The 24,234-nt window shown below is 45.4% G+C and overlaps 1 protein-coding gene across 2 annotated transcripts in view; it reads left to right on the top strand.

The window, feature by feature from the left end:
- LOC118906860 (uracil-DNA glycosylase) overlaps positions 1 to 24,234 on the top strand; it is a 152,464-nt gene that overhangs the window by 26,907 nt on the left and 101,323 nt on the right. The window contains exon 5 of one of the 2 annotated variants that reach the window (XM_036874693.1): positions 19,784 to 20,365. In XM_036874693.1, coding sequence (XP_036730588.1) covers positions 19,784 to 20,365 — 582 coding nt within the window. Of the gene's footprint in view, positions 1 to 19,709; positions 20,366 to 24,234 lie in introns of both variants that reach the window. The other variant, XM_036874694.1, reaches the window with a different exon arrangement.

Genomic DNA, 24,234 nt, shown 5'->3' with positions numbered 1-24,234 from the left:
TATATAACTGATTATATAATTGACATCCTTATATAATTATATAATATATAATTGACATCCCTTCCCTTATGTCTGTATATATATATATATATATATAAACTGATTATATATAATCAGTTTATATATATATATAACTGATTCACTTTCCTGTACACCGGAAACTAACACAACATTGTAAATCAACTACACTTCAATTAAAAAAAAGAAAAGAAAAAAAAAAGAAAGAAAAAAAAAGAAAGAAAAAAAAAAAGAAAGAAAATGCTCAGTACAGAGCCTGACACATAGTTAGTATTAGTAAGTATTAACTACTGGTATTCAGGTTCTAACCAGCAGGCTGGGTGCCTTACATCTTGCTTTATGTGTTTTTAAACTTTTTAGTATAGAAAATTAACTTTTTTGAAAAGCACATTCAGAGGTAGAGTGAATAGCACAACAAGCTGCTACATATTCACCACCCACCTTCAATAACTATCGACTTTCTGCTCTTCTAGTTTCTCCTACTCACACATACACCTTTTCCCCTGTATTTTCCTCCCAACGTTTTATTATGAACATTTTCAGACATACAACAACGTTGAAAGACTTTTACAGCAAGCACCCATAAACCCACCACTTAGATTCTGCCATTAACAATTTACTCAGGACTTCCCTGGTGGCGCAGTGGCTAAGAATCCGCCTGCCAGTGCAGGGTACACGGGTTCGAGCCCTGGTCCGGGAAGATCCCACGTGACGTGGAGCAACTAAGCCCATGCGCCACAACTACTGAGCCTGCACTCTAGAGCCTGCAAGCCACAACTACTGAGCCCGCGAGCCACAACTACTGAAGCCCACGTGCCTAGAGCCCGTGCTCCGCAACAAGAGAAGCCACTGCAATGAGAAGCCCGAGCACTGCAATGAAGAGTAACCCCTGCTTGCGGCAACTAGAGAAAGCCCACGCACAGCAACGGAGATCCAACGCAGCCAAAAATAAAATAAATTAATTAATTTTTTTTTTTTTTATAAATTTTATATTCTTTTTTTTTTAATTTTTATTTATTCATTTATGGCTGTGTTGGGTCTTCGTTTCTGTGCGAGGGCTTTCTCTAGTTGCGGCAAGCGGGGGCCCCTCTTCATCGCGGTGCGCGGGCCTCTTACTATCGCGGCCTCTCTTGTTGCGGAGCACAGGCTCCAGACGCGCAGGCTCAGTAATTGTGGCTCACGGGCCCAGTTGCTCCGCGGCATGTGGGATCTTCCCAGACCAGGGCTTGAACCCGTGTCCCCTGCATTGGCAGGCAGATTCTCAACCGCTGCGCCACCAGGGAAGCCCAATAAATTAATTTTAAAATAATTTTTAAAAAACCCAATTTACCCTATTTGCTTGGTCACATGTCTTTTTCCCTACATACACTCTTTACACATTTCTTTTTTTTTTCTTTTTGGCCGCACCACGCAGCATGCGGGATCTTAGTTCCCCGACCAGGGATCGAACCCGTGCCCCCTGCAGTGGAAGTGTGGAGTCTTAACCACTGGACCACCAGGGGAGTCCCTTACACATTTCTTATAAATTGCAAACATCAGTACCTTTCCCCCTGAATACTCATATCAGTAGCTCGAGTTCTGATTTCTGGAGTATTTTCAAGCAAATCTCAGAGCCAGATAAGTACTTTATTACATATCTCTAAAAGAGATGAGGAGTTTTAAAATTTATTTATTTATTTATTTTTGGCTGCGTTGGGTCTTCGTTGCTGTGCGCGGGGTTTCTCTAGTTGTGGTGAGCGGGGGCTACTCTTCGTTGTGGTGCGTGGGCTTCTCATTGCGGTGGCTTCTCTTGTTGCGGAGCTTGGGCTCTAGGCGTGCAGGCCTCAGTAGTTGTGGCACGTGGGCTCCGTAGTCGTGGCTCATGGGTTCTAGAGTGCAGGCTCAGTAGCTGTGGCGCACAGGCTTAGTTGCTCCATGGCATGTGGGATCTTCCCGGACCAGGACTTGAACTCGTGTCCCCTGCATTGGCAGGCGGATTCTTAACCACCGTGCCACCAGGGAAGCCCTATGAGGACTTTTTTAAAAAAGCCATTGCCATGATTATCTACCTCCAGCACAATTATTTATTTATTTATTTAGGCTGCACTGGGTCTTAGCTGCAGCACACAGGATCTTTTTAGTTGTGGCATGAGGGATCTTTCAGTTGCAGCATGCGGGCTTCTTAATTAGGGCATACGGACTCTTAGTTGCAGCATGCAAGTGGGATCTAGTTCCCTGAGCAGGGATCAAACCCAGGCCCCCTGCATTGGGAGCGTGGAGTCTTACCCACTGGACCACCAGGGAAGGCCCATACCTCCAGCACAGTTAATGCTATTTCCTTAACCTAGTATGCAGCTCATGCTCAGTGTCCTCCAGTTGTCTCAAAGGTGTCTTTGAGGTTGTTCTGTTCAAATCGGGACCCACAAAACGTCCTGTTGTCTCTTTTAATCTATAATAATCACCACCATTATTAAATGCCAGTTACTTATTGAAGAAATGGAGTCATTTGTCCTGTAGAATTCTCCCCATCCTGGATTTGGCTGATTAAGCATCCTCCAAGTGTCTTTTAGCACGTTCCTCTGTGCCTCCTTTTTTTTTTTTTTGGCCGCACTGTGCGGCTTGCAGGATTTCAGTTCCCCGACCAGGGACTGAGCCCAGGCCATGGTAGTGAAAGCCCAGAATCCAACCACTAGGCCACCAGGGAACTCATCCTCTGTCCCTCTTAATAAGTATTAAGTCTAGAGGTTTGAATCAACTCAGGTCCAAATCCAGTGCATTGTGTCATGTCACATGACTAGAACAGAATGTCTAGTCATCCCACTTTTTTTAAAAATTTTTTATTTTATTTATTTTTTTTATACAGCAGGTTCTTATTAGTTATCTATTTTATACATATTAGTGTATATATGTCAGTCTCAGTCTCCCAATTCATCCCCCCCCCAGCTTTCCCCCCTTGGTGTCCATACGTTTGTTCTCTACATCTGCGTCTCTATTTCTGCCTTGCAAACCAGTTCATCTGTACCATTTTTCTAGATTCCACATATATGTGTTAATATACGATATTTGTTTTTCTCTTTCTGACTTACTTCACTGTATATGATAGTCCCTAGGTCCATCCATGTCTCTACAAATGACCCAATTTCGTTCCTTTTTATGACTGAGTAATATTCCATTGTGTATATATACCACATCTTCTTTATCCACTCGTCTGTCGATGGGTTGCTTCCATGACCTGGCAATTGTAAATAGTGCTGCAATGAACATTGGGGTGCATGTGTCTTTTTGAATTATGGTTTTCTCTGGGTATATGCCCAGTAGTGGGATTGCTGGGTCATATGGTAATTCTATTTTTAGTTTTTTTTGTTTTTTTTTTTAATTTATTTATTTATTTATTTATTTATTTATGGCTGTGTTGGGTCTTCGTTTCTGTGCGAGGGCTTTCTCTAGTTGCGGCAAGTGGGGGCCACTCTTCATCGCGGTGCACGGGCCTCTATCGCGGCCTCTCTTGTTGCGGAGCACAGGCTCCAGACGCGCAGGCTCAGTAGTTGTGGCTCACGGGCCTAGTTGCTCCGCGGCATGTGGGATCTTCCCAGACCGGGGCTTGAACCCGTGTGCCCTGCATTGGCAGGCAGATTCTCAACCACTGCGCCACCAGGGAAGCCCCTATTTTTAGTCTTTTAAGGAACCTCCATACTGTTCTCCATAGTAGCTGTATCAGTTTACATTCCCACCAACAGTGCAAGAGGGTTCCCTTTTCTCCACACCCTCTCCATAGTCATCCCACTTTTAGTGATGTTGACTCATCAGAGAGTTTGGGGATGGCAGCCTGATCTCCATTGTGAAATTCCCCATCAACCTTTCACCAGATGGTTTTACAAGCCACTGATGGTCAGAGCCTAAAACATTTTATTTCATTGCTGATTGTGGATGGTGGTTTTCTACCTCTACCAATCCTTCTGCGTTTATTAGCTATAACTTACAACTTTCACCCACCGTTTGGTAACCTTGAAATATATAGGATCTTTTCCTATAGGAAAGGCAGGATAAATGCTTGATTACACCTCTTTTTTTGTAAGTCAATTTCCAAAGTAATAAGTGGTGCCATGGCAACCTTCCAATGTGTCAATGAGGTGGTTTTTGTGTTTGTTTTGAGTAACATTATGACCTCATGATTTTCGAAAATATATTTGATGTATTTCAATCCACTGCAGTTGTCATCTTTTTTTGGCCCCAAATATCTTTTCTTTGGCAGGGAAGCCCATTCAGGTGGTGCCTTCTGTGTTTACATTTCTGCCCCAGTCCTGGAGTCAGCCATTTCTCCAAGGGGTCCTGGTTCCTTTTAGTAGGAAATATACTTAGAAATCATAATCTGGACACTGGGGAAGCCTGTGAACACTTTACACGCTCCCTGTGGTTTCTCTGTGCACAGTGGACTGGAGGGGCAGCCAGACGGGTTAGGAGGCTGGTGCAATGGTCCACGTGAGAGGTAGCAGTGGCTTGAACTTGATCTTAGGTAAAGCACTTAGCACAAGGCTTGATACGTCATGGAAAGTGCAACCGATGTTAAATGCATAAATGAAACGTTCTTTCATGATTTGCCTTGTTTATGTATTAGTGAATTGAAACCTCACCAAAACTCTATGAGGAAGGCATTCTTACCATCCCCACTGAATCCGCAAGAAAACCAAGGCTCGGAGAGGTGAGGAAAGTTGCTCAAGGTCACACAGGAAGTAAAGAATCTAGCACCTCCAGATCCTGTACTCCAACCAATACACTGTGCTGCCCATAGGGGTCTTAGTTTCAAACTCAGAAATGACCTAGATTAATTGTTGGCACAAAACCTGATCCATCATGAGGCCGACCTGCTTACACTTCATGAGATTGTAAACAGATTCCGGAGTGGGGGGGGCGTCGCAAGGGCTGGGCCATCCCTCAGACCCTCTCCCTGCCCCTTGACGTTTCTGTGTCGCTGTACCTTAGCAGGAAGTGACCCTCAAGGCTGCTACTGCTGCTGCTCCCCACACACCCTGCGAGCTCTTCCAAGCGTTCTCATTATTCAGCCTTTGCAGGAGCCCTGTGAGGTTGGCATGTTTCAAAACTGGGAAGTTGAGGTCCCAAGAGTCAAATACAAACCATTAAAGATTTTCCTGGTGATGGCACCAGGGCTTGAACCCCCAGATTCTCTGATTCTGTATCTACAGCCATTTTTGCTTTTTGGTCTGGACAGAGGAGAGGTTGCTTCTTTTTAGGGAGCAAATCATCCCTGGGAACTCAGTCGATTCTGCTCCAAACATTTGCAACCAGATTTCCGAAGCTGGCAGGAATGCTCTGGGGGCAGCCTTGGAGGGAGCCGCTATCCCCAGGGTGGTGTATGGCTCAAATGGGGAGGAGGAGGTCTCCTCCTGAGTTACACCACTGCCTTTCAGGCTGGATGCTGCAATGGCCCTGCCCTGGACTAGCCCGGGTGGAGACCCTCAGCCAACAGAGCCAGGGCAACAGGTGGAAGAGGTGCCCATCACATAACAGCTCGACATCAGGGGAAAGTGTTGCGTAAGATCCCTGGTCTCCAAGGCAGGGACCATCAGCACTGCTGCTACAGCAATTGCGGCAGCTCCTCCTGGTTGCCTGCTTCATTCATGCCAGCCTAAACAATCTACCTGTGTGAGTGCATTTAATCGCCCCGATGGGCTGCTTAGGCGGGGGAAGCTAAGGCTCCGGTTAACCGCTCTGCTTGTAGGTGGCAGAGCCAAGATCCCACCCCAGGCGGCCGGACTGTAGCATGTGCTCTCGGCTCCCACGCTGTAGCTATCCCTCCATAGCTCCAAGAAGGAGCTTTGACTCCCTTAAGCATCTCATGGCCCTGCCTCAGTCTCCATCCCCGTCTGCTGCCCCACACCCACCTCACTGTTCTCTCAGCGCCAGGCCGACTGTGGGGTTCTTGGAGAGGTTCTGTCTCCTCCCGATTCCGGGCTTCTGTATCTCCTGCTCCATCTGTCTCCAACACTATTCCTCCTCCCTCCTGCCCTGGCACCTTCGCCTGGTGAAATCACACCCCCTCCGTCTCAGCAGAGATATTCCTGAGAAGGCTTTCCCTTGCAGACCCAGGCCGGGGCCTCTGTTACTGGCTCTTAAAGCGCTTCTCCTTTGTGGCGATTCTCCTGGTTGTGCCCTTACATTCCTCCGTGATCTTACTTGCTTCCCCGTGAGACTGTAAACCCTGCGTGGGCAGGACCATTCCTGCGCTGTTTGGCCCGTATCTATGGCAGCCAGCACCATGCCTGGCAGGTACCCAGGAATTACCCGCCGGTGAACGAGTGATGGTTGAAGAACGCAAATTCCCGGCACAGAAAGAATAGAGGGGAAGGAGGGTAGAATTCCATCTGCGAAGGTGGCAGGGGACCAGGACCTCAGGCGTGTGGGACAGTTGACTTCGGCAGTTTCTACAGGGATGACTCAAGTGAGACAGGCTCGGAACATATGAGCCCTATAGGCCTTTGAGACAGCAGAGTAAGTTTTCCATTGGAGGTGGGGGACCCACTCCTCTTACATTTCTTCGAGGCAGGGGCCAATCTGGAACCGTTTGGGCTGGGTTTGACTGGGCCCCCGCACAGGTCAACCCCATCAAAAGCTTGGCTTGGGGCTTCCCTGGTGGCGCAGTGGTTGAGAATCTGCCTGCTAATGCAGGGGACACGGGTTCGAGCCCTGGTTTGGGAAGATCCCACATGCCGCGGAGCAGCTAGGCCCGTGAGCCACAACTACTGAGCCTGTGCGTCTGGAGCCTGTGCTCCGCAACAAGAGAGGCCGCGATAGTGAGAGGCCCGTGCACCGCGATGAAGAGTGGGCCCCTCTTGCCACAACTAGAGAAAGCCCTAGCACAGAAACGAAGACCCAACATAGCAATCAATCAATCAATAAAATAAATAAATCTTTTTTTTTTTTTTTTTTTTTTTTTTTTTTTATTCACACACACACACACTGTATTTTATTTTTACAAGACATAAATAGACTGACACCAAGCATTGTACATGGATGACCACAACAAAAGCAACAATGATTGCAATTACCAAACATGAAACACACTCATACTATGTCATAATATTGACATTCAGTCCAGTAATCCTCCACTGTAACAGCTCCTTTACTTTGCAGTGAAAATTGATTTGTATATTCTTTGCCTCTGAGTCCTTGTGGGATTTTTTTTTTTTTTTAAATTCAGACAGAAAGTCACAAAAATTATACTCATCCTCATCAGTTCACTCAGTCCCATGTAATTAATTTTTTTTTCATCTTGATCTTTTGTTAGCACTTTTATGAGTTCATCAGTTTTTCATTAGAGTTCTGAAAATGCTTATTCATTCAGTTCAGCAGTACAGTCAGTTACCAGAAACCTGTACTTGTCAGAGTCTTTTCCATGAATTTCTTGAAGATGAAACCCTTTTATAGGAACATATTTGCAAAATCATCAGAGTACACCCAGGACTGTCTGTAAATGACAAAAGACTTAAAAATGACCACGGTTAAAGATTTGATGAAAGTTCATAATAATGCAGTTGACAAGAAAATTAGTTATTTCTGAGATATACATTTTAAAGTAATAACTAGGATTATTACTTATAACATTATACCAGAACATATAAGATTTTTAGAAATTTCATGTAATGTCTGAAACATTTATATTAACATATTTCCATACATATTTCCATACAAATACAAATATAAGATTTTTAGAAATTTCATGTAATGTCTGAAACATTTATATTAACATATTTCCATACATATTTCCATACAAATACAAATATAAGATTTTTAGAAATTTCATGTAATGTCTGAAACATTTATATTAACATATTTCCATACAAATAACCCAATGAAAGTTTAGTATTAGTTGTTTTGTTTGTTTTTTTATACTGCAGGTTCTTATTAGGCATCAGTTTCATACACATCAGTGTATACATGTCAATCCCAATTGCCCAATCCAGCACACCACCATCCCCACCTCACCGCAGTTTTCCCCCCTTGGTGTCCATATGACCATTCTCTACATTTGTGAGCAGCTAGGCCCGTGAGCCACAACTACTGAGCCTGTGCGTCTGGAGCCTGTGCTCCGCAACAAGAGAGGCCGCGATAGTGAGAGGCCCGTGCACCGCGATGAAGAGTGGGCCCCTCTTGCCACAACTAGAGAAAGCCCTAGCACAGAAACGAAGACCCAACATAGCAATCAATCAATCAATAAAATAAATAAATCTTAAAAAAAAAAAAAAAAAAAAAAAAAGCTTGGTTTGGCTCCCCAGGTGTTAATCAAGCACCTGCAATGCGACAGGCACCGAGGAAGTGCCCCTTTCTAGGTCAACAGTCCTAGAGGACCCTGGGACTTGTGGTATCTGAGCCTTTTCCAAACTGGGGGAGAACTGAAATTCACAGACTTTTCTCAAATGTGTTTTCCTACTGGAAGCTGTTCTCAAATCGGTGGCCCCTGAGGCTGCATACCTGCTCGATTCTAGGATCAAGTGGTTGTAGATATTTTAGGCTTACTCTAAAGGCTTCTATTTTAGGCTTACTTTAGGCTTTTCAGTATTTGCTGAAATTTTCCAGAGACCTAGATGTTCTGACAGGTGATAAGTCTCAGAACTGCTGACCCTCCCTGGGTCTCTTCCAGGCTTCTGATTCCCCCCATCCAAGAGGGTAGCCAGTTAATCAATTGAATCAATAGTCTGCTCACCTCCACCTCTTAGGAATCTAGGCTTTGGAGTCAGGCAGAGCAGGGCTGGATTCTATCTACCTCCAAAGCTGTGTGACTTTGGGAAATTCACTTCCCCTCTCTGGGCATTGGATTCTCACGCCTGGTTGGATTCTCATGCCTGGTCTGTGAAACAGGATAAGAATAGTACTTCCCTTGTAGGGATGCTGTGAGGAGTAAATGAGATCCTGAATGCAAGGTGCTCGTTATGATGGGAGGCGTAGTTGTTGTTATTTATTAGTTAATGTTTGTAGTTAAAGAACAACAGAGAACAGAATCTGTTCTTAGAGGTGAGGGTTGCAATTCTCTTGCTGTCTCTGAGCATTGATTGTTTCCTCTGGGGTAAGGAAACATGACCTTGTACCAATGCCCTCAGCCATAATTGCAGGGGAAGGTGACGTTTTTAGATTACACAGGGTGTGTGACTTCTCAAGTCTCTCAGTTTGTAGGGAGCTACACCTCCCTCTCCTGTCACCCGAAACGTTGTCACATTTCTTCTTCAGATGCCAAAATACTAAAGAAAACAAATGACTATCCTTCACAATAGAACCAATTTGCTAATCGCTGCTCCTGGTTTAGTAACTTTGGCCGAATCCCTATCTTTATTTTATTTATTTATTTATGGCTGTGTTGAGTCTTTGTTGCTGCGCGTGGGATTTCTCTAGTTGCGACGAGCATGGGCCACTCTTCGTCGCAGTGTGTGGGCTTCTCACTGCGGTGGCTCCTCTTGTCGCGGAGCACGGGCTCTAGGCGCGCGGGCTTCAGTAGTTGCAGCACGTGGGCTCAGTAGTTGTGGCTCGCGGGCTCTAGCAGCAGGCTCAGCAGTTGTGCCTCACGGGCTTAGTTGCTCTGCAGCATGTGGGATTTTCCCAGTCCACGGCTCGAACCTGTGTCCCCTGAATTGGCAGGCGGATTCTTAACCACTGTGTGGTGGCTAAATCTTGATTTGAAAAGCTTTTTTTTTTTTTCCTTTGGGTTGAGCTCTCCTGTCTCCCCCAAAGCCTTTCCCAGGAGAAAAACCCCAAGGCTAGAGAAGTAGTTTTGTTACTTATTTCTTGGTTGCATTTTAGTTCCTTAGGGGAGTGGACTCAGAGATTTAAAAACAAACCCGTGGCTCTAAGAAACCAAGCAGTACCCCCTGACACTCACTTCTCAGGTCCGCTGATTTAGGACCTTTCTCAGGGTTTATAGAAGGAAATTCTGCACAGAGAGCAGAGGGCATGAAGATCAGGAGTGTGGGCTATGAAGGGAGGCGACCTGGGTCCTAAAAGTGTGAACTTGGGGAGTGATGGAGGGGAGGAAGCAGCGGGACCTCTTGCAGGGGCTGCAGGGACTTGATGAGATCATGTGTGTGAAGCTCTTAGCAGCAGAAAATGCTGGTGGCAGGAAAACACTCCCTCTGATTTATTAGGGATAACCTACTTCCCCTACCACCCTCCTCTCCTTAACTTATCCTTTCTTCCCTTTTTTTTTTTTTTTTTGCTAAACTCATTTATTAGTTTTATTTTTTCTTATAGATTCTATTCCTTTCTTCCTTTTTAAAAAATTTTTTTAATTAATTTATTTATTTGGCTGCATTGACTCTTCGTTGCTGCATGTGGGTTTTCTCTAGTTGTGGTGCACAGGGGCTACTCTTTGATGCGGTGCGCGGGCTTCTCATTGCGGTGGCTTCTCTTGTCACGGAGCACGGGCTTTAGGCGCGCGGGCTTCAGTAGTTGTGGCACGCGGGCTCAGTAGTTGTGGCTTGTGGGCTCTAGAGCGCAGGCTCGGTAGTTGTGGCGCACGGGCTTAGTTGCTCCGCGGCATGCGGGATCTTCCCGGACCAGGGCTCGAACCCGTGTCCCCTGCGTTGGTAGGCGGATTCTTAACCACTGCACCACCAGGGAAGTCCCCTTTCTTCCATTTTTTAACCCCTGTATTGGCATTTAAGAATATCCTCTCTCTGAATAACATAAAAAGTCACACACACACACACACACACACACACACACAGTTCTCGGGACCATCTCCACTGATCAGGGAGCAGACAAAATTTAATTTACAGAATTTAATTCAGTCTGATGCAGGCTGGTGAAGCCCCAGAGACGCCGCCCCTTTGGGAAAGCACCTGCCCTGCCGGGCTGAGAAGCTGAAGGGAGTCCAGGGACTGTTTCTGATGTGAGTATCTGCCTGTCCCATCCAGGCACCTGACCAGTGTCGGACGGGCGCCCCCACCCACGTGAGTCCATTTCTGTCCCTTGGCGGAAGAGGATCCTTACTCACCATCACCAGCCGTGTTCTTTCAGTTTTAGCTCACCAAGAAGGGGAAGGTGGTGTTTAGCGACCAAACAGATCTTGGTTGATCCTGCCAATAATCCTATGAGGTGGGTGAGGCTGGGGATTTTTCCCTCCTTTTCTAACATCTTACGGAAAAACCTGAACGAACTTTTTGGCCAACCCAGTAGATGGGGAAACTGAGGTTCAGAGAGGGGACATGATTTAGCCGAGGCAACACTCTGTGGGTAGCAGAGTGTCACCGTGCAGTGACTTATCCTGCCCGAGGCTCTCAGCTCAGATCGCTAATGATGATCGCTAAGATGAACTGCGCCTGGCCCTGCGCTCAGCGCCCTGCGTGGGTGACCACTTTGGACTGTCGAGAACTCCGTCTTGGAGCTGCGTCCTTATGCTGCTTTGCAGTTGAGCAAGCTGAGGCTCCCTTGCCCAAGGCTCACCCCACATACAGGCAGCAGAGCCGAGATGAGAACCCAGATCAGTGTCCAGGGCACCCAACAAGGTACCCAAGGGCAGCGGCTCTTTACTGTGAATATCACCCCACACAGGCCTGGAGCGGGGGACCTTGCTGCTAGTCATGGCTGTGTCGTTAACTTCACATGTGACCTCTGGCCTCTGCTCACCTACAAAGCAAGGACACTGGACATGCCAAGTGTCCCCCTCTTAGGCTGCAGGTTGGAGGCTAAGTGGCTTTTTGGGAAACTCAGGGTGACCTGTGATGCCCCCCGCCCTGTGGGCTGGAGTGCAGGTTGAAGTATCCACCTGGCAGCTTTGACCACACTGGCGGCCCGGGATAGCTTCCTCTATCACTTTAATGATCTCTAAATTTGCAAAATGTTGTTGCGCCATCGCCTGCCAGCCAGAGGGTCCTGGAACTTCGTCCTGATGCTTTTGCTTCTCTTTCCATCAATATCACCTTAGCCAAACCCAGGTTCTGCTGGGACTCATGCTCCCCTTCTAGCAGGTGTCTTACAGATGAACACATGGGAACAGGAGGCTGGCGTGATTATGGGAGTGTTTACAACTCTATGCATAGCACAGGGAGATCAGCTCAGTGCCTTGTGACCATCTAGAGTGGTGGGATAGGGAGGGTGGGAGGGAGACGCAAGAGGGAGGGGATATGGGGACATATGTATGCATATGGCTGATTCACTTTGTTATACAGCAGAGACTAACACAACACTGTAAAGCAATTACACTCCAATAAAGATGTTTAGAAACAAACAAACTCTAGAGGCTCAGAGTTGGGCAAGGGGATGGCTGACCACACGAGCAGCTAAGTAGGCTCTAAGTCCAGGAGTGTGGCAAGCCGGAGGGAGGTGGCCCTGTGGGCCAGAGAGTGTGCACAGCCTCTTAAGTACTTGAGCTTGAAGCTGGGGGAGGGGGAAGGGCGAGGACCTTGGCAAATGGCTTATATTTGTGGATGACAGATAAGGGCGCCTGACTTGGGGGAAAACTCACTCGTGTCCAGCATGAGCTGGTCCAAACTCCTCCCCATGGACTGATGCATGACACCAGCCTCCTGCTGAAAGGTGACACTCCACGGCCCCAGTTCCCGCAGGCACCCTGTGGGAGCCTGTCAGAGCCACATGAGAATGGAGCCGGTGGCCGTGGCCACGGTGGCGGTAAGTGGCAGTGAGCGATCGGGAGTTCATCTTGGTGGGAGGAAACATCCGAGTGGGGGACAGGGTGGCCGGTTTAATGCTGACATTCTGCCCTCCTCTGTCCCTCAAAGGCCAGGCCAGGTATGGGTGGGTGTGTTGGAGGCGGGTGGCTGGAGAACAAACTCCCGACCCCCCTCCCTCTCCAGCCCTTGCTTGGCTGCCAGCCAGCACCTGTTGGAAGCGAGCAGTTTCCTGCATTCGTTATGGTCAGGGCCACGATTGCTCTGGCACCAGGCAGCTGTTGCTTGAGTTCGGTTTGCAACAAATAAAAATAGCTTCGGCCCTCGCTGGGTTTTCTGGTCAGCAAAGCGCAGCAGCTCGGCATGGCATGTCCACGAGGGTTCACTGGAAGGACTTCTCTGGCCTTGACTGCCCGTGGATTTGAACCACATGTACAGTGCTCCTTCTAGACCGCTGTGCACATCTGGCTCCACCCTCCAGGTACACAGCCAGGTATCTGATTTTAGGATCGTATCCAGGTGCTTGTGGGAACACCCTCCACGTGATGGAATTTATTTATATCCAGTTTCAATGGTGAAGCAGTGGGAAAGGTATGAGCATTGGGCCTGGATGTGAGCAAAGTCAAGGAACCGAACTTCTCTGAGCCACAGTTTACCGAACTGTAAAATGGGACTGTAATAAAGACCATAGCAATCGTAAGATCCACCAAGTTGTTCTGAGGATTGGAAGCTTGAAGGCACTGTACATGCTTGGTGGCTTTTTGATGCTTCTGATAGCATTGACACAAATGCTATATAGGTTATTCGAAGAGCAACTGTGAGACAGGTAAAGGGGGCAAGACTCAGCATCCCCATTTTACAGACGAGGAAACTGAGGCTCAGAGGGTTTCTTTGGGAGCTTTCTCAGAGAGTTCCCCATTTGTCTCTATGTACTTACTTGGGAAAAGTTCTCATGTGGTGGCCTGTGGGTCCCCCATCATCACACTGCCAAGAAAAGGGACAGACCCTGAGGTTTTTTGTGCGGGTAACCTCTGCAAGGTAGGTTTGGGATGTTTGACCCACTGGCTCCTATCAGAATAACAGCAGATCATAAAGGATTTGCCGAGTGAGGGAGGGGGCTGAACTGGGGAGAATTGCCGGTCCCTCCATTCATTAGAACTTCCAATTTAGAGCTTGGCAACTTCACCCACCAGCCCTCAATTGCTTACCATGCATGTGTCTCGCCATCTTGCCCAGCTGGCCATCCACTCAACCCCTCTCCACGCACCACCTATCCATCCTTCCACCACAGTCCCCACCAGCCATCCAGTCATCCAGCCAGCAAGTTCCCAAAGTGCTTGTATTATGCAAAACCGCATAGTGTGATTGGTTTTCCAATGGAAATCAACGTAAAGTATTCATTCTCAGGGTTCCTAAACTCCGAACCATTGTAGCATATTTTTGCTCTTTTATTTCCTCAGCAATAACTCAAGTATTTTTCTATTTGGGGTAGGGGGAAGCTCAGCATTTCAATGTAGTGCACTTACTATTTCTTATTTCTCAGAATTTCCAATGTGTACATTTAAAGTGTACCTAAAATTGGCCACATTTGTGTGAGGTCTTCTGCTTGGCACTCTACTTCAAAACTGCCATGGAGACACCCAGCTTGTTCCCCTGGTGTTCCTGAATGCAGCTTCAAAAATGAGATCCTGAAACCAAAATTCCTGCCTGCCTCAAGCCATCTGTTGGTGTTCAGTGGGTGTGCATGGATTTATCATTCATTCGGTACATACTTTTTGAGCACCTACTATGCACCAAGCACTAGCCTGGGCACAAGGATCCAGAAGTGAGTGACAGTTGGTCTGTGTTTCCAAAGGTCTCTGAGTTGGCCAGGGAAGACCAGTGAACAGGCTGTTTCCATGGTGGAGATCTGTACCCACTGGCTGACTTGGGGGGGGGGTGGGCAGTGGAGCTGTGAAAACACTTGGCCCATGTGGCCAGCAGAGGGTGTGAGGGGGGAGTGGCCAGTTGGCACAGTCTTGAATGACCTTTATGCACTGCCATAACCCCCTGCTTGGGGAGGATGTAGGGCTTTAAGCTGTCGAGCCTCCAATAAAGACAAGATAGCCTTTGCACCATTTTTGGCAATGCCATCTGCCAATTACCAGAGAACACGTGTGAGTCAGTAATTTCAGGACTCTGACCTTTCTTGCTGGTGCTTTTTAAACTTTTCTTGAGAACTTACTGTATGCAAGAGATGAGTAAGAAATACACCTTTTCCCCAGAAGCTCCCGTCTCACAATCCAGAAGCAGGGTGGAAGGAGTGCATAGGTGTAGGAGTTAAGAACAGTGGTTCTCACGTGAGGGCAATTTTACCCCCCAGGGACATTTGTCAATGTCTGGAGATAGTTTTGGTTGTCACAACTGAGAGGGAGGAGGGTGCTACTGGCATCAAGTGGGTAGAGGCCAGGGATGCTGCTCGATATCCAACAGTGCACAGGACAGTCCCCACCACAAAGAGGTATCCAGCCCCAGATGTCAGTAGTGCACGGACTCAGAAACCCAGGAGTAGGAGCAAGGCTTGAGCATCAGAAAGTTGGGGTGCCGCTGTGAACATGTGTGTTTATGTATTTGTTTGTCCTTGTTTTCAATTCTTTTGGGATATGCCTAGGAGTAAAATCCCCGGGTTGTATAGTAATTCTATGTTCAACTTTTTGAGGAACCACCAAACCATTTTCCATAGCAGTTGAATTATTTTACATTCCCCCTAGTAACTTACAATTTCTCCACATCCTCACCAACACTTGATATTGTCTTTCCTCCTTTCTTTCTCCCTTCTTCCCTCCCTCCCTCTTTCTTTTTCTTCCTTCCTTCCTTCTTTCCTTCCTTCCTCCCTCCCTCCCTCCCTTCCTTCCTTCTTTCATCCTAGTGGGTGTGAAGTGGTACATTGTAGTTTTGATTTGCATTTCCATAATTACTAAGGATGCATGTTTTCATGAGCTCTTTGTATATCTTCTTTGGAGAAATTTCAATTCAAGTTCTTTGCTCGTTTTAAAATCAGGTTGTCTGTCTTGTTTGCTGAATTGTAAGAGTTCTTTATGTGTTCTGGATACTAGGCCCTTACCAGATATATGGTTTGTAAAAATCTTCTCCCATTCTGTACATTGTTTTTTTACTTTCTTGATAATGCCCTTTGGTGCACAGAAGTTTTTAATTTTGATGAGTCTGATTTATCTATTTTTAATTTTGCTGCTCATGCTTTTGGTGTCATATCTAAGAATCCATTGCCAACTCCAAGGTCATGAAGATTTACCCCTATTTACCCTTAGTTTTCTTCTAAGAGTTTATGGTTTTAGCTCTTGTATTTAGGTCGTTGATCCATTTTGAGTTAATTCTGGTGTATGGTATGAGTTAGGAGTCCATCTTCATTTCTTTGTATGTGGAAATCAGTTGTCCCAGACCCATATGTTGAAGAGACTATTCTTTCCCCATTGAATGGTCTTAATACCTTTGTCAAAAATCAATTGGTCATAGATGTATGGGTTTACTTTTGAACTCTCAATTCTATTCCATTTGTCTAAATGTCTGTCTTTATTCTAATACCACACTGACTATAGTTTTGTAGTAAATTTTGAAATTGGAAAGTGTGAGTCCTCTAATTTGTTTTGCTTTTTTAACATTGCTTTGGCTATTTGGGGCCCCTTGCAGTTCCATATGAATCTGTAGATTGCTTTGGGTAGCGTGGCCATCTTAACAATAGTAAGTCTTCCAATCCATGAGGATGGGATGTCTTGCCATTTATTTAGGTCTTCTTTAATTTCTTTCAGCAATGTTTCATAGCTTTCAGTCTATAGGTCTTTCACCTTCTTGATTAAATTTATTCCTAGATACTTTATTCTTCTGGATGTGATTGTAAATGGAGATATTTTCTTAATTTCCTTTTCAGATTGTTCATTGTTGGTGTATAGAAACACAACTGATTTTTGCATATTCATCTTGTAGCCACCAACTGCTTAATTTATTACCTCTATTAGTGTTTTGTGGTGGTCCGTTAGGGTTTTCTATATATAGGATCATGTCATCTGTGAATAGAAATGATTTTATGTCTTCCTTTTCAATTTGGATGCGTTTTGTTTCTTTTTCTTGTTTAATTGCTCTGGCTAGGACTTTCAGTATGATGTTGAATAGCAGTGGTGAAAGTGGGCATCCTTGTCGTGTTCCAGATCTTAGGGGAAAGCTTCCCATCTTTCAACATTGAGTATATATTTTCTGTGTTTTTTTTTTTCATTAATGTGCCTTATTCTGTTGAAGTTCTTTCCTATTCCTACTTTTCTGAATGTTGTTATTAATGGGTGTTGGATTTTTCTTTTTTTTGGCTGTGCCGTGCGGCTTGTGGGATCTTAGTTCCCCAACCAGGGATTGAACCCGGGCCCTTGGCTGTGAAACTGCAGAGTCCTAACCACTGGTCCACCAGGGAATTCCCAAGGGTGTTGGATATTTGTCAAATGCTTTTTCTGTGTTCATTGAGATGATCATGTGTTTTTTCCCTTTGTTCTATTAATGTGGCTTGTTCATTGATATTGAACAACCCCTTGACTGAGTTTTTTTTAAAAGGAAACTTGATGATCTTAAAAGAAAAAAATCTCCTGACCCTTTGTTCTATTAATGTGGTTTGTTCATTGATATTGAACAACCCCTTGACTGACTTTTTTTTTAAAGGAAACTTGATGATCTTAAAAGAAAAAAATCTCCTGACCCTGTGTATTACCTAGAAAATACCCCTGACAACATTTCAGCAAATTCTGTTGCCCAAACTGTGCAAGAAGTACTTGGATCATTTAGTTCTGGGAAATCTTGAGAACTTTTCCACTTCCCTTAAGAGTGTTGTGTTGAAATTTAAAAAGAAAATGCAGGACTTCCCTGGTGGCACAGTGGTTAAGACTCTGTGTTCCCAATACAGGGGGCCTGCGTTCGATCCCTGGTCAGGGAACTAGATCCCACGTGCATGCCTCAACTAAGAGTTCACATGCTGGAACTAAGAGTTTGCATGCCACAACTAAGGAGCCCGCCTGCCGTAACTAAGACCCAGTGCAACTAAATAAATAAATAAAAAGAAAATGCCTTTTAGATACTAAAGTGATAAGCTTGAGTTTTGTGGTCCTCCTTTTTTTTTTTTAATTTATTTAATTTATTTATTTTTGGCTGCATTGGGTCTTTGTTGCTGCGCGCGGGCTTTCTCTAGTTGTGGTGAGTGGGGGCTACTCTTCGTTGCAGTGTGCAGGCTTCTCATTGCGGTGGCTTCTCTTGTTGTGGAGCACGGGCTCTGGAGCGCGCGGGCTTCAGTAGTTGTGGCACGTGGGCTCAGTAGTTGTGGCTTGTGGGCTCAGTAGTTGTGGCACATGGGCTTCAGTAGTTGTGGCACGCGGGCTCAGTAGTTGTGGCTTGTGGGCTCTAGAGCGCAGGCTCAGTAGTTGTGGCGCACGGGCTTAGTTGCTCCACGGCATGTGGGATCTTCCCAGACCAGGGATCGAACGCAGGCCCCCTGTATTGGGAACACAGAGTCTTAACCACTGTGCCACCAGGGAAGTCCTGGTCCCGCTTTTCTCATGCTTCTACTGGATAGTTATGGCAAAATTGGGTCAGAAATCTCAATACGTTCAGGTTGCATTTTTGTTTGTTTGCTTTTTAAACTATTTCCTGCAAATAATAATTATCTATTCATTAATAGGGTAGAGTTAGTGTGGTGGTCAGAGGCATGGGTTAGAAATCGGAATATCTGAATTCATGTATTCAACAAAATGAATTTTTGTCCATTGTTAAGCTCTCACTCTGTACCAGGCGCTGTTCTAGACCCTGGAACAGAACAGACCCTCCTTGGTCTTGCTGAACTTTCATTCTAGCTATGAGCATGCCTGCATCAGGTGTACTAGCGCTACAAAGAAAATACGACAAGATGCCCATTCCTCTTTCCAAGACCATGATGATGATTGTGATAATAATACAGTGATGCTGATGATCCTGGTAGTGAGGAAGGTGATGATCATAGAAGCCAACAATCCTTTTCATCTACAAACTGGAATATAATGAAGTCTTTTTTTAAGATGAGCTTTATTGAGATATAACTCATATACTGTTTGACTCACGTAAAGCGCAAAATTCAATGGTTTTTATTCTATTCAGAGAGTTGTACAACCATCACCACCATCAGTTTTGGAACATTTTCATCACTCCAAACAGAAACCTTGTACCCTTTAGCCTTCACCCCCATCCCATTAGCCCCAGGCAACCACTGATCGTTCCATCTCGATGAATTTGCCTAATCTGGGCATATTATCTAAATACATGGAATCATACAATATGTGGTCTTTGGGGACTGGCTTCTTTCACTTAGCATGGTGTTTTCAAATTCATCCATGTTGTAGCACGTACCAGTGGTTCACTCCTTTTTGTGGCTGAACAATATTCCAGTGTACGGATAGACCCCATCTTGTCTATCCATTCATCAGTTATTGGGCATTTAGATTGTTTCTGCTCTGGGGATATTACGATTAATGATGCTGTAACAGAGTCTTTTAATGTACCTGATCTCATTTAGTTCTGTCTCACATGCATGTTTATGATTTGTGGTGAGTGTGTGTTAGTTTATCTAAATTAGAGGTGGGAAACTGAGATCCAGAGAGGTTAAGAAACATGTCCCAGGGACTTCCCTGGCAGTCCAGTGGTTAAGACTTTGCCTTCCAATGAAGGGGGCGCAGGTTTGATCCCTGGTCGGGGAGCTGAGGTCCCACATGCCTCGTGGCCATAAAACCAAAACATGAAACAGAAGCAATATAGTAACAAATTCAATAAAGACTTTGAAAATGGTCCACATCAAAAAAAAAAAAAAAAATCTTAAAAAAAAAAAAGAAAGAAACATGCCCCAGACCACAGAGCATGTAAGCCGGGAGGAGCTCCCCTTCTCTGCTCCCTGTCTAGTGCTTTTCCCCTCCAGCTCTCTCAGCCGAATACACAGAACCTTAACTGGCTCTCACCACCACCTCCTTTAAGAGCTAGATAACACGATTACATAAATCCTAAAACGTCTCTCTTGTTCCCTTACAGATTTTCTGAATGATCCTTCTTCTTTTTCTATCTTTTCTGATTTTCTCCTGCCTGACCTTTTCCTGGTTAAAAAGCTGGGGGAAAATGACGGACTGCAAGCAAGTCATCAAGAGTAAATTGAAGGTGAGCTTCATCACAAGTCAGGAGCCTCTTCCAGCCTCAGACAGCTCCAGGGAGCCACTGCAGGAAAATTGCAGCAGCAGCTCTCTGCCAGAGACCCCTGACCAGGCTGAGCCAGCCTCCCACAAAGGTCCCAAAGACGCCTGCCAGCAAAGAACCTCCCAGCCACCCCTGCAGCAGAATCCCCAAGGAAACCCCCTTTCCTCCGATGACGCCTTCCCAGCACGCCAAGCCAACGGGACAGGGACCGAAGGCCTGGAGACCCCAAATACCAGTGGCCTGTCCGTGCTAGCCAGACCCCAGGGCCAGCGAGCCAGAACCCTCTCCAAAGAAGACAGGAAGCAGGCGCACATCAAGAGGCAACTGATGACCAACTTTATCCTGGGCTCTTTTGATGACAACTCTTCCGATGAGGACTCTGGCACTGGCTTGTTCAGAGAATCTTCCCGGAAGGGCAGCCGAGCCAGCCTGGGGACCCTGTCCCTGGAGGCTGCTCAGACCGCAGGCGAGACTGAGACCCCCGTCCCCACTATAAGGTAACGTACCCTCTGTCCTCGTAACCAGGAGGCACAGAGTTAGGGTGGGGTCCACACCCTTCCCTGCTCAGCCAAGCTACCCACTGATGTCAATGCTTTGAGGGTAGCTATGTGACAAGCAGAAGACATGAGCCTCCCTGCTTCCTTCCTTCCCTCCTATCAAAATCATTTATTGAGCATCTACTGCGTGTACAGGGCCCCAGGCCAGGAAACTGGCTTTCTAGAAGATCGCGGTCTGGTTGGGGAGGATGACCTTGTATGCAACAACTAGTTATAATTTAAGCAGGATGCGCTCAGGTTGGCAAGAGCCAAAGCAATGATGGGAACCCAAAGGGAGGGATGGTTTCCCTGACTCCTGATGAGACATTCATTTACTTGTTCGTTCATTTGTTCATTCATCCAATAGGTAATTAACAACTGTAAAACATGCCTTCCCCCAGTGATGCCTTAAAAGCGGAAATTCAAGGGAATTCCCTCACTATCCAGTGGTTAAGACTCTGCACTCTCACTGCCGAGGGCCTGGGTTCAATCCCTGGTCAAGGAACTAAGATCCCACAAGCCATGCGGCACGGCCAAAAAAAAAAAAAAGGGCAGAAATTCAAATACTATAACACATCCATCAAACTGATTGTTGGAAACAAATACCTACAGGTCCATCACAGGTGGGACTGTCCCGGGAGTGTAGTCAGTGGCTTCATTTCTGTTGTTCTTGTTATCAGACTTTGCCACCCCCGACTCCCAAATTACAAATGGAATACGGTAATTCCAGGTAGAAAACGTGGAAAATATGGGAGAGCAGAGAGTACAAAAGAGCCACCAACCATGACTTTGCCAGCCCGAAAGAACCTCTGCTGTGTTCTAGTGTTTCTTCTTACTTCCAGTCTGTTCTTCTGCCCTGGGAGTGGAATCTTGTTGGCTCTTCTTTTAAGCAGCTCTTGCACACTCTCTGCTAAAATGAGGAAAACCTGGACGAGGAGATGGGCTCTTACATAGGCACCATGTTCCCGGTGAGCATGGTTACTGGAACATTTTTAACCTTGGTTACTGGAAATTGGAGATAGAGAAAAGACAAAAATGCAAATATTCCCTATACTGATGATCTTTAGGGGAAGACTGTCTTGAGTTTCTGGAAGGGTTAAAGGGACAGTCAGACTTCAGAGTTGAGTTCCACCCTGGCTCTGCCACCCCGCACTGTGTGACCTTGGGCGTGGCACATCGCCTCTCCTCGCCCCGGTCCCTCATCTGTAAAATTTTGAAGGATTAAATCGGATAATGTTTATAAAGTATGCACAGAGTTTGGTATACAGTAGGTGCTCAATAAGCAGTAAATTCCTCCCCAGCTCCTTTCCCACCAGCACCCACTTCACCCAGCACTCGAATTCACCCAGAGCTTCCCCACTTCTACCTACCCCTCTTCTACCTACAGTTTATATAAATTACCCATTTATCCTTTATAACAATGGTACAAGGCTGGTGGTGGATCCCTATTTTACAGATGAGAAAACTGAGGCTCCGAGAGGTGAAATAAATACTACTCAGCTTTAAAAAATAATGAGATAATGCCATTTGCAGCAACATGGATGGACCTAGAGATTATCATATTAAGTGAAGTAAGTCAGACAGAAAAAGACAAATATCATATGATATCACTTACATGTGGAATCTAAAAAAATGATACAAATGAACTTATTTACAAAAGAGAAACAGACTCACAGACATAGAAAACAAACTTATGGCTGCAAAGGGGATAGCGGGGGGCGGGGGGGATATAAATTAGGAGTTTGAGATTAACATACACACACTACTATATATAAAACAGATAGACAGCAAGGACCTACTGTATATAGCATAGGGAATGATACTCGGTATATTGTAATAACATATAATGGAAAAGAATCTGAAAAATAATATATATATATATGTGTGTGTGTGTGTATATATATATATGTATATATATATATATATATAAAACTGAATCACTTTGCTGTACACCTGAAACTAACACAACACTGTAAATCTACTGTACTTCAATTTTAAAAAATGGTTAAAAAAAAAGAGGCAAAGTACCTTTTCCAAGATCATGCAGCTAGGAAGTGGCAGAGCCAAGTTTCAAGGCCAGATCTGTTGGACAGCAGGATTCATTTCACTGTGTCACAGTGTTGTTCTCCAGTAATCTCCAACATTCTCTCCCTTCCAGACCCCATTCTTTCCCTCATTATGACGGTTTCAGCAGGGATTAGGGAAAAACAGTGTATTAAACCAATTCACCCAAATGAAAAAGCATCAGAGATTATGTTAGACGTGGATGTCCAATGAGGCATCTAAGTGGCATCTAAGGAGGACGAATGGTGAGATACATTTACCACACTGACTCCAGCAGGAAACAAGATGGAGAGTCCTAGCAGGGAGACAGGAAATGTACAAATAAACAGGTAAACTGATCAGATAGTTTCCAAGTATGTTCAATGCCAGGAAGGAAACAGGCTACAGAAGAAATACCTGTGGGGATCTGTTTTAGAAAGATGTGGTCAGGTCAAGGAAGAGCTCTTGGAAGAGGCAACTTTCAAGCCAGAACAGAGCAGTCCAACAGAACTTTCTGCCACATTGGGATGTTCCAGAATGGAATGTTCTAGAACTCTGCTGTTCAATATGGCAGCCACTCATCATATGCAACTACTGAGCACTTGAAATGTGACTAGTGTGACTAAAGAGCTGAATTTTATTTATTTATTTATTTTTTTGTTTTTGGCTGCACTGCATAGCTTGTGGGATCTTAGTCCCTGACCAGGGATCGAACCCGCGTCCTCAGCAATGAAAGTGCAGAGTCCTAACCACTGGACTGCCAGGGAATTCCCAGAACTGAATTTTAAATTTAAGTTTCAATTAATTTAAATTTAAATAGCCTCATGTGGCTGGTGGTTGTTGTCTTGGATGGCACAGACCCAGCCCTAATGGATAAAAAGGGAACAACTGTGTGAATTCTTCCTACTGGTGCTAATTAAGAACTTATCAAGCAAATAGGCTTGCCAAAATAATAAATGATTATATTATTATTTTCTCCTGAGTCTTGGATTCCGAGAAAGTTCTGAAGATTAAATCAACTCATATTTCTAAGGTGCTTAGCAAGAGAATAAAGCACTTAATAAATGGTAGATTAAAATGGTAGGGCAGGGGGAAGACTCCCAAATTTCTACTCCCTGTCTTCCACTACTATTTTGAGGGATCTTTGCTGGTTTGTTCTTAAAAAAACAGCTTTTCTGGACTGGCAAATTTATAAAGGTAAACGATACTTAACCGAGGGCTTATCTTTGCATGGCTGTGGGCCAAAACAGGAAGTGAATTTTCTGCCCTTATATCTTCATTGCATAAAACTTAGCATTGTAGGTGAATCATTTTTCCTGCCTTGTCCCAGCAAAGGACTGGGGGAGGGGTAGAAGGATCTTGGTTTTTATAAACCAGAGGCACCAAAACATAGAGATGAAGGTGCATTGTGGGGTGATGGGGCACAGGGAAGACCAATGTGCTGTGTGACCTTGGGTAGGCCTCTTCCCCTCTCTGAGCCTCCAATGCCTCATCTGCAGCATGAGAAGGCTGGACCAGACTCCTGAAAGCTCACAGGGCACACAGTTCTTTTGCCCCCAATACATGTGCTTTTCAAAGTCGAGAATTTTGAATTTTAGTACCAGGGGCAACTCAGGTAGTTCTGCTGGTGCTTCCCAAGATCCTGGTATTTCCGTTAGAACATTTCCAGCCCCAGCCAAGTCCCCGAATCAGGGGCCTCTGATGGAGGAGACCCGCACGTGTTCATTGTTTCTAATGACCTGGCATGAGAATCCCATGTGGAAGTATCTTCAGGGAGTCGAGGCCCA

This window comes from Balaenoptera musculus, chromosome 14 (assembly GCF_009873245.2).
Source record: "Balaenoptera musculus isolate JJ_BM4_2016_0621 chromosome 14, mBalMus1.pri.v3, whole genome shotgun sequence".
Classification (NCBI taxonomy): domain Eukaryota; kingdom Metazoa; phylum Chordata; class Mammalia; order Artiodactyla; family Balaenopteridae; genus Balaenoptera; species Balaenoptera musculus.
The sequence above is the reverse complement of the archived record's forward strand: the minus strand, read 5'-3'. Positions and strand labels throughout refer to the sequence as shown.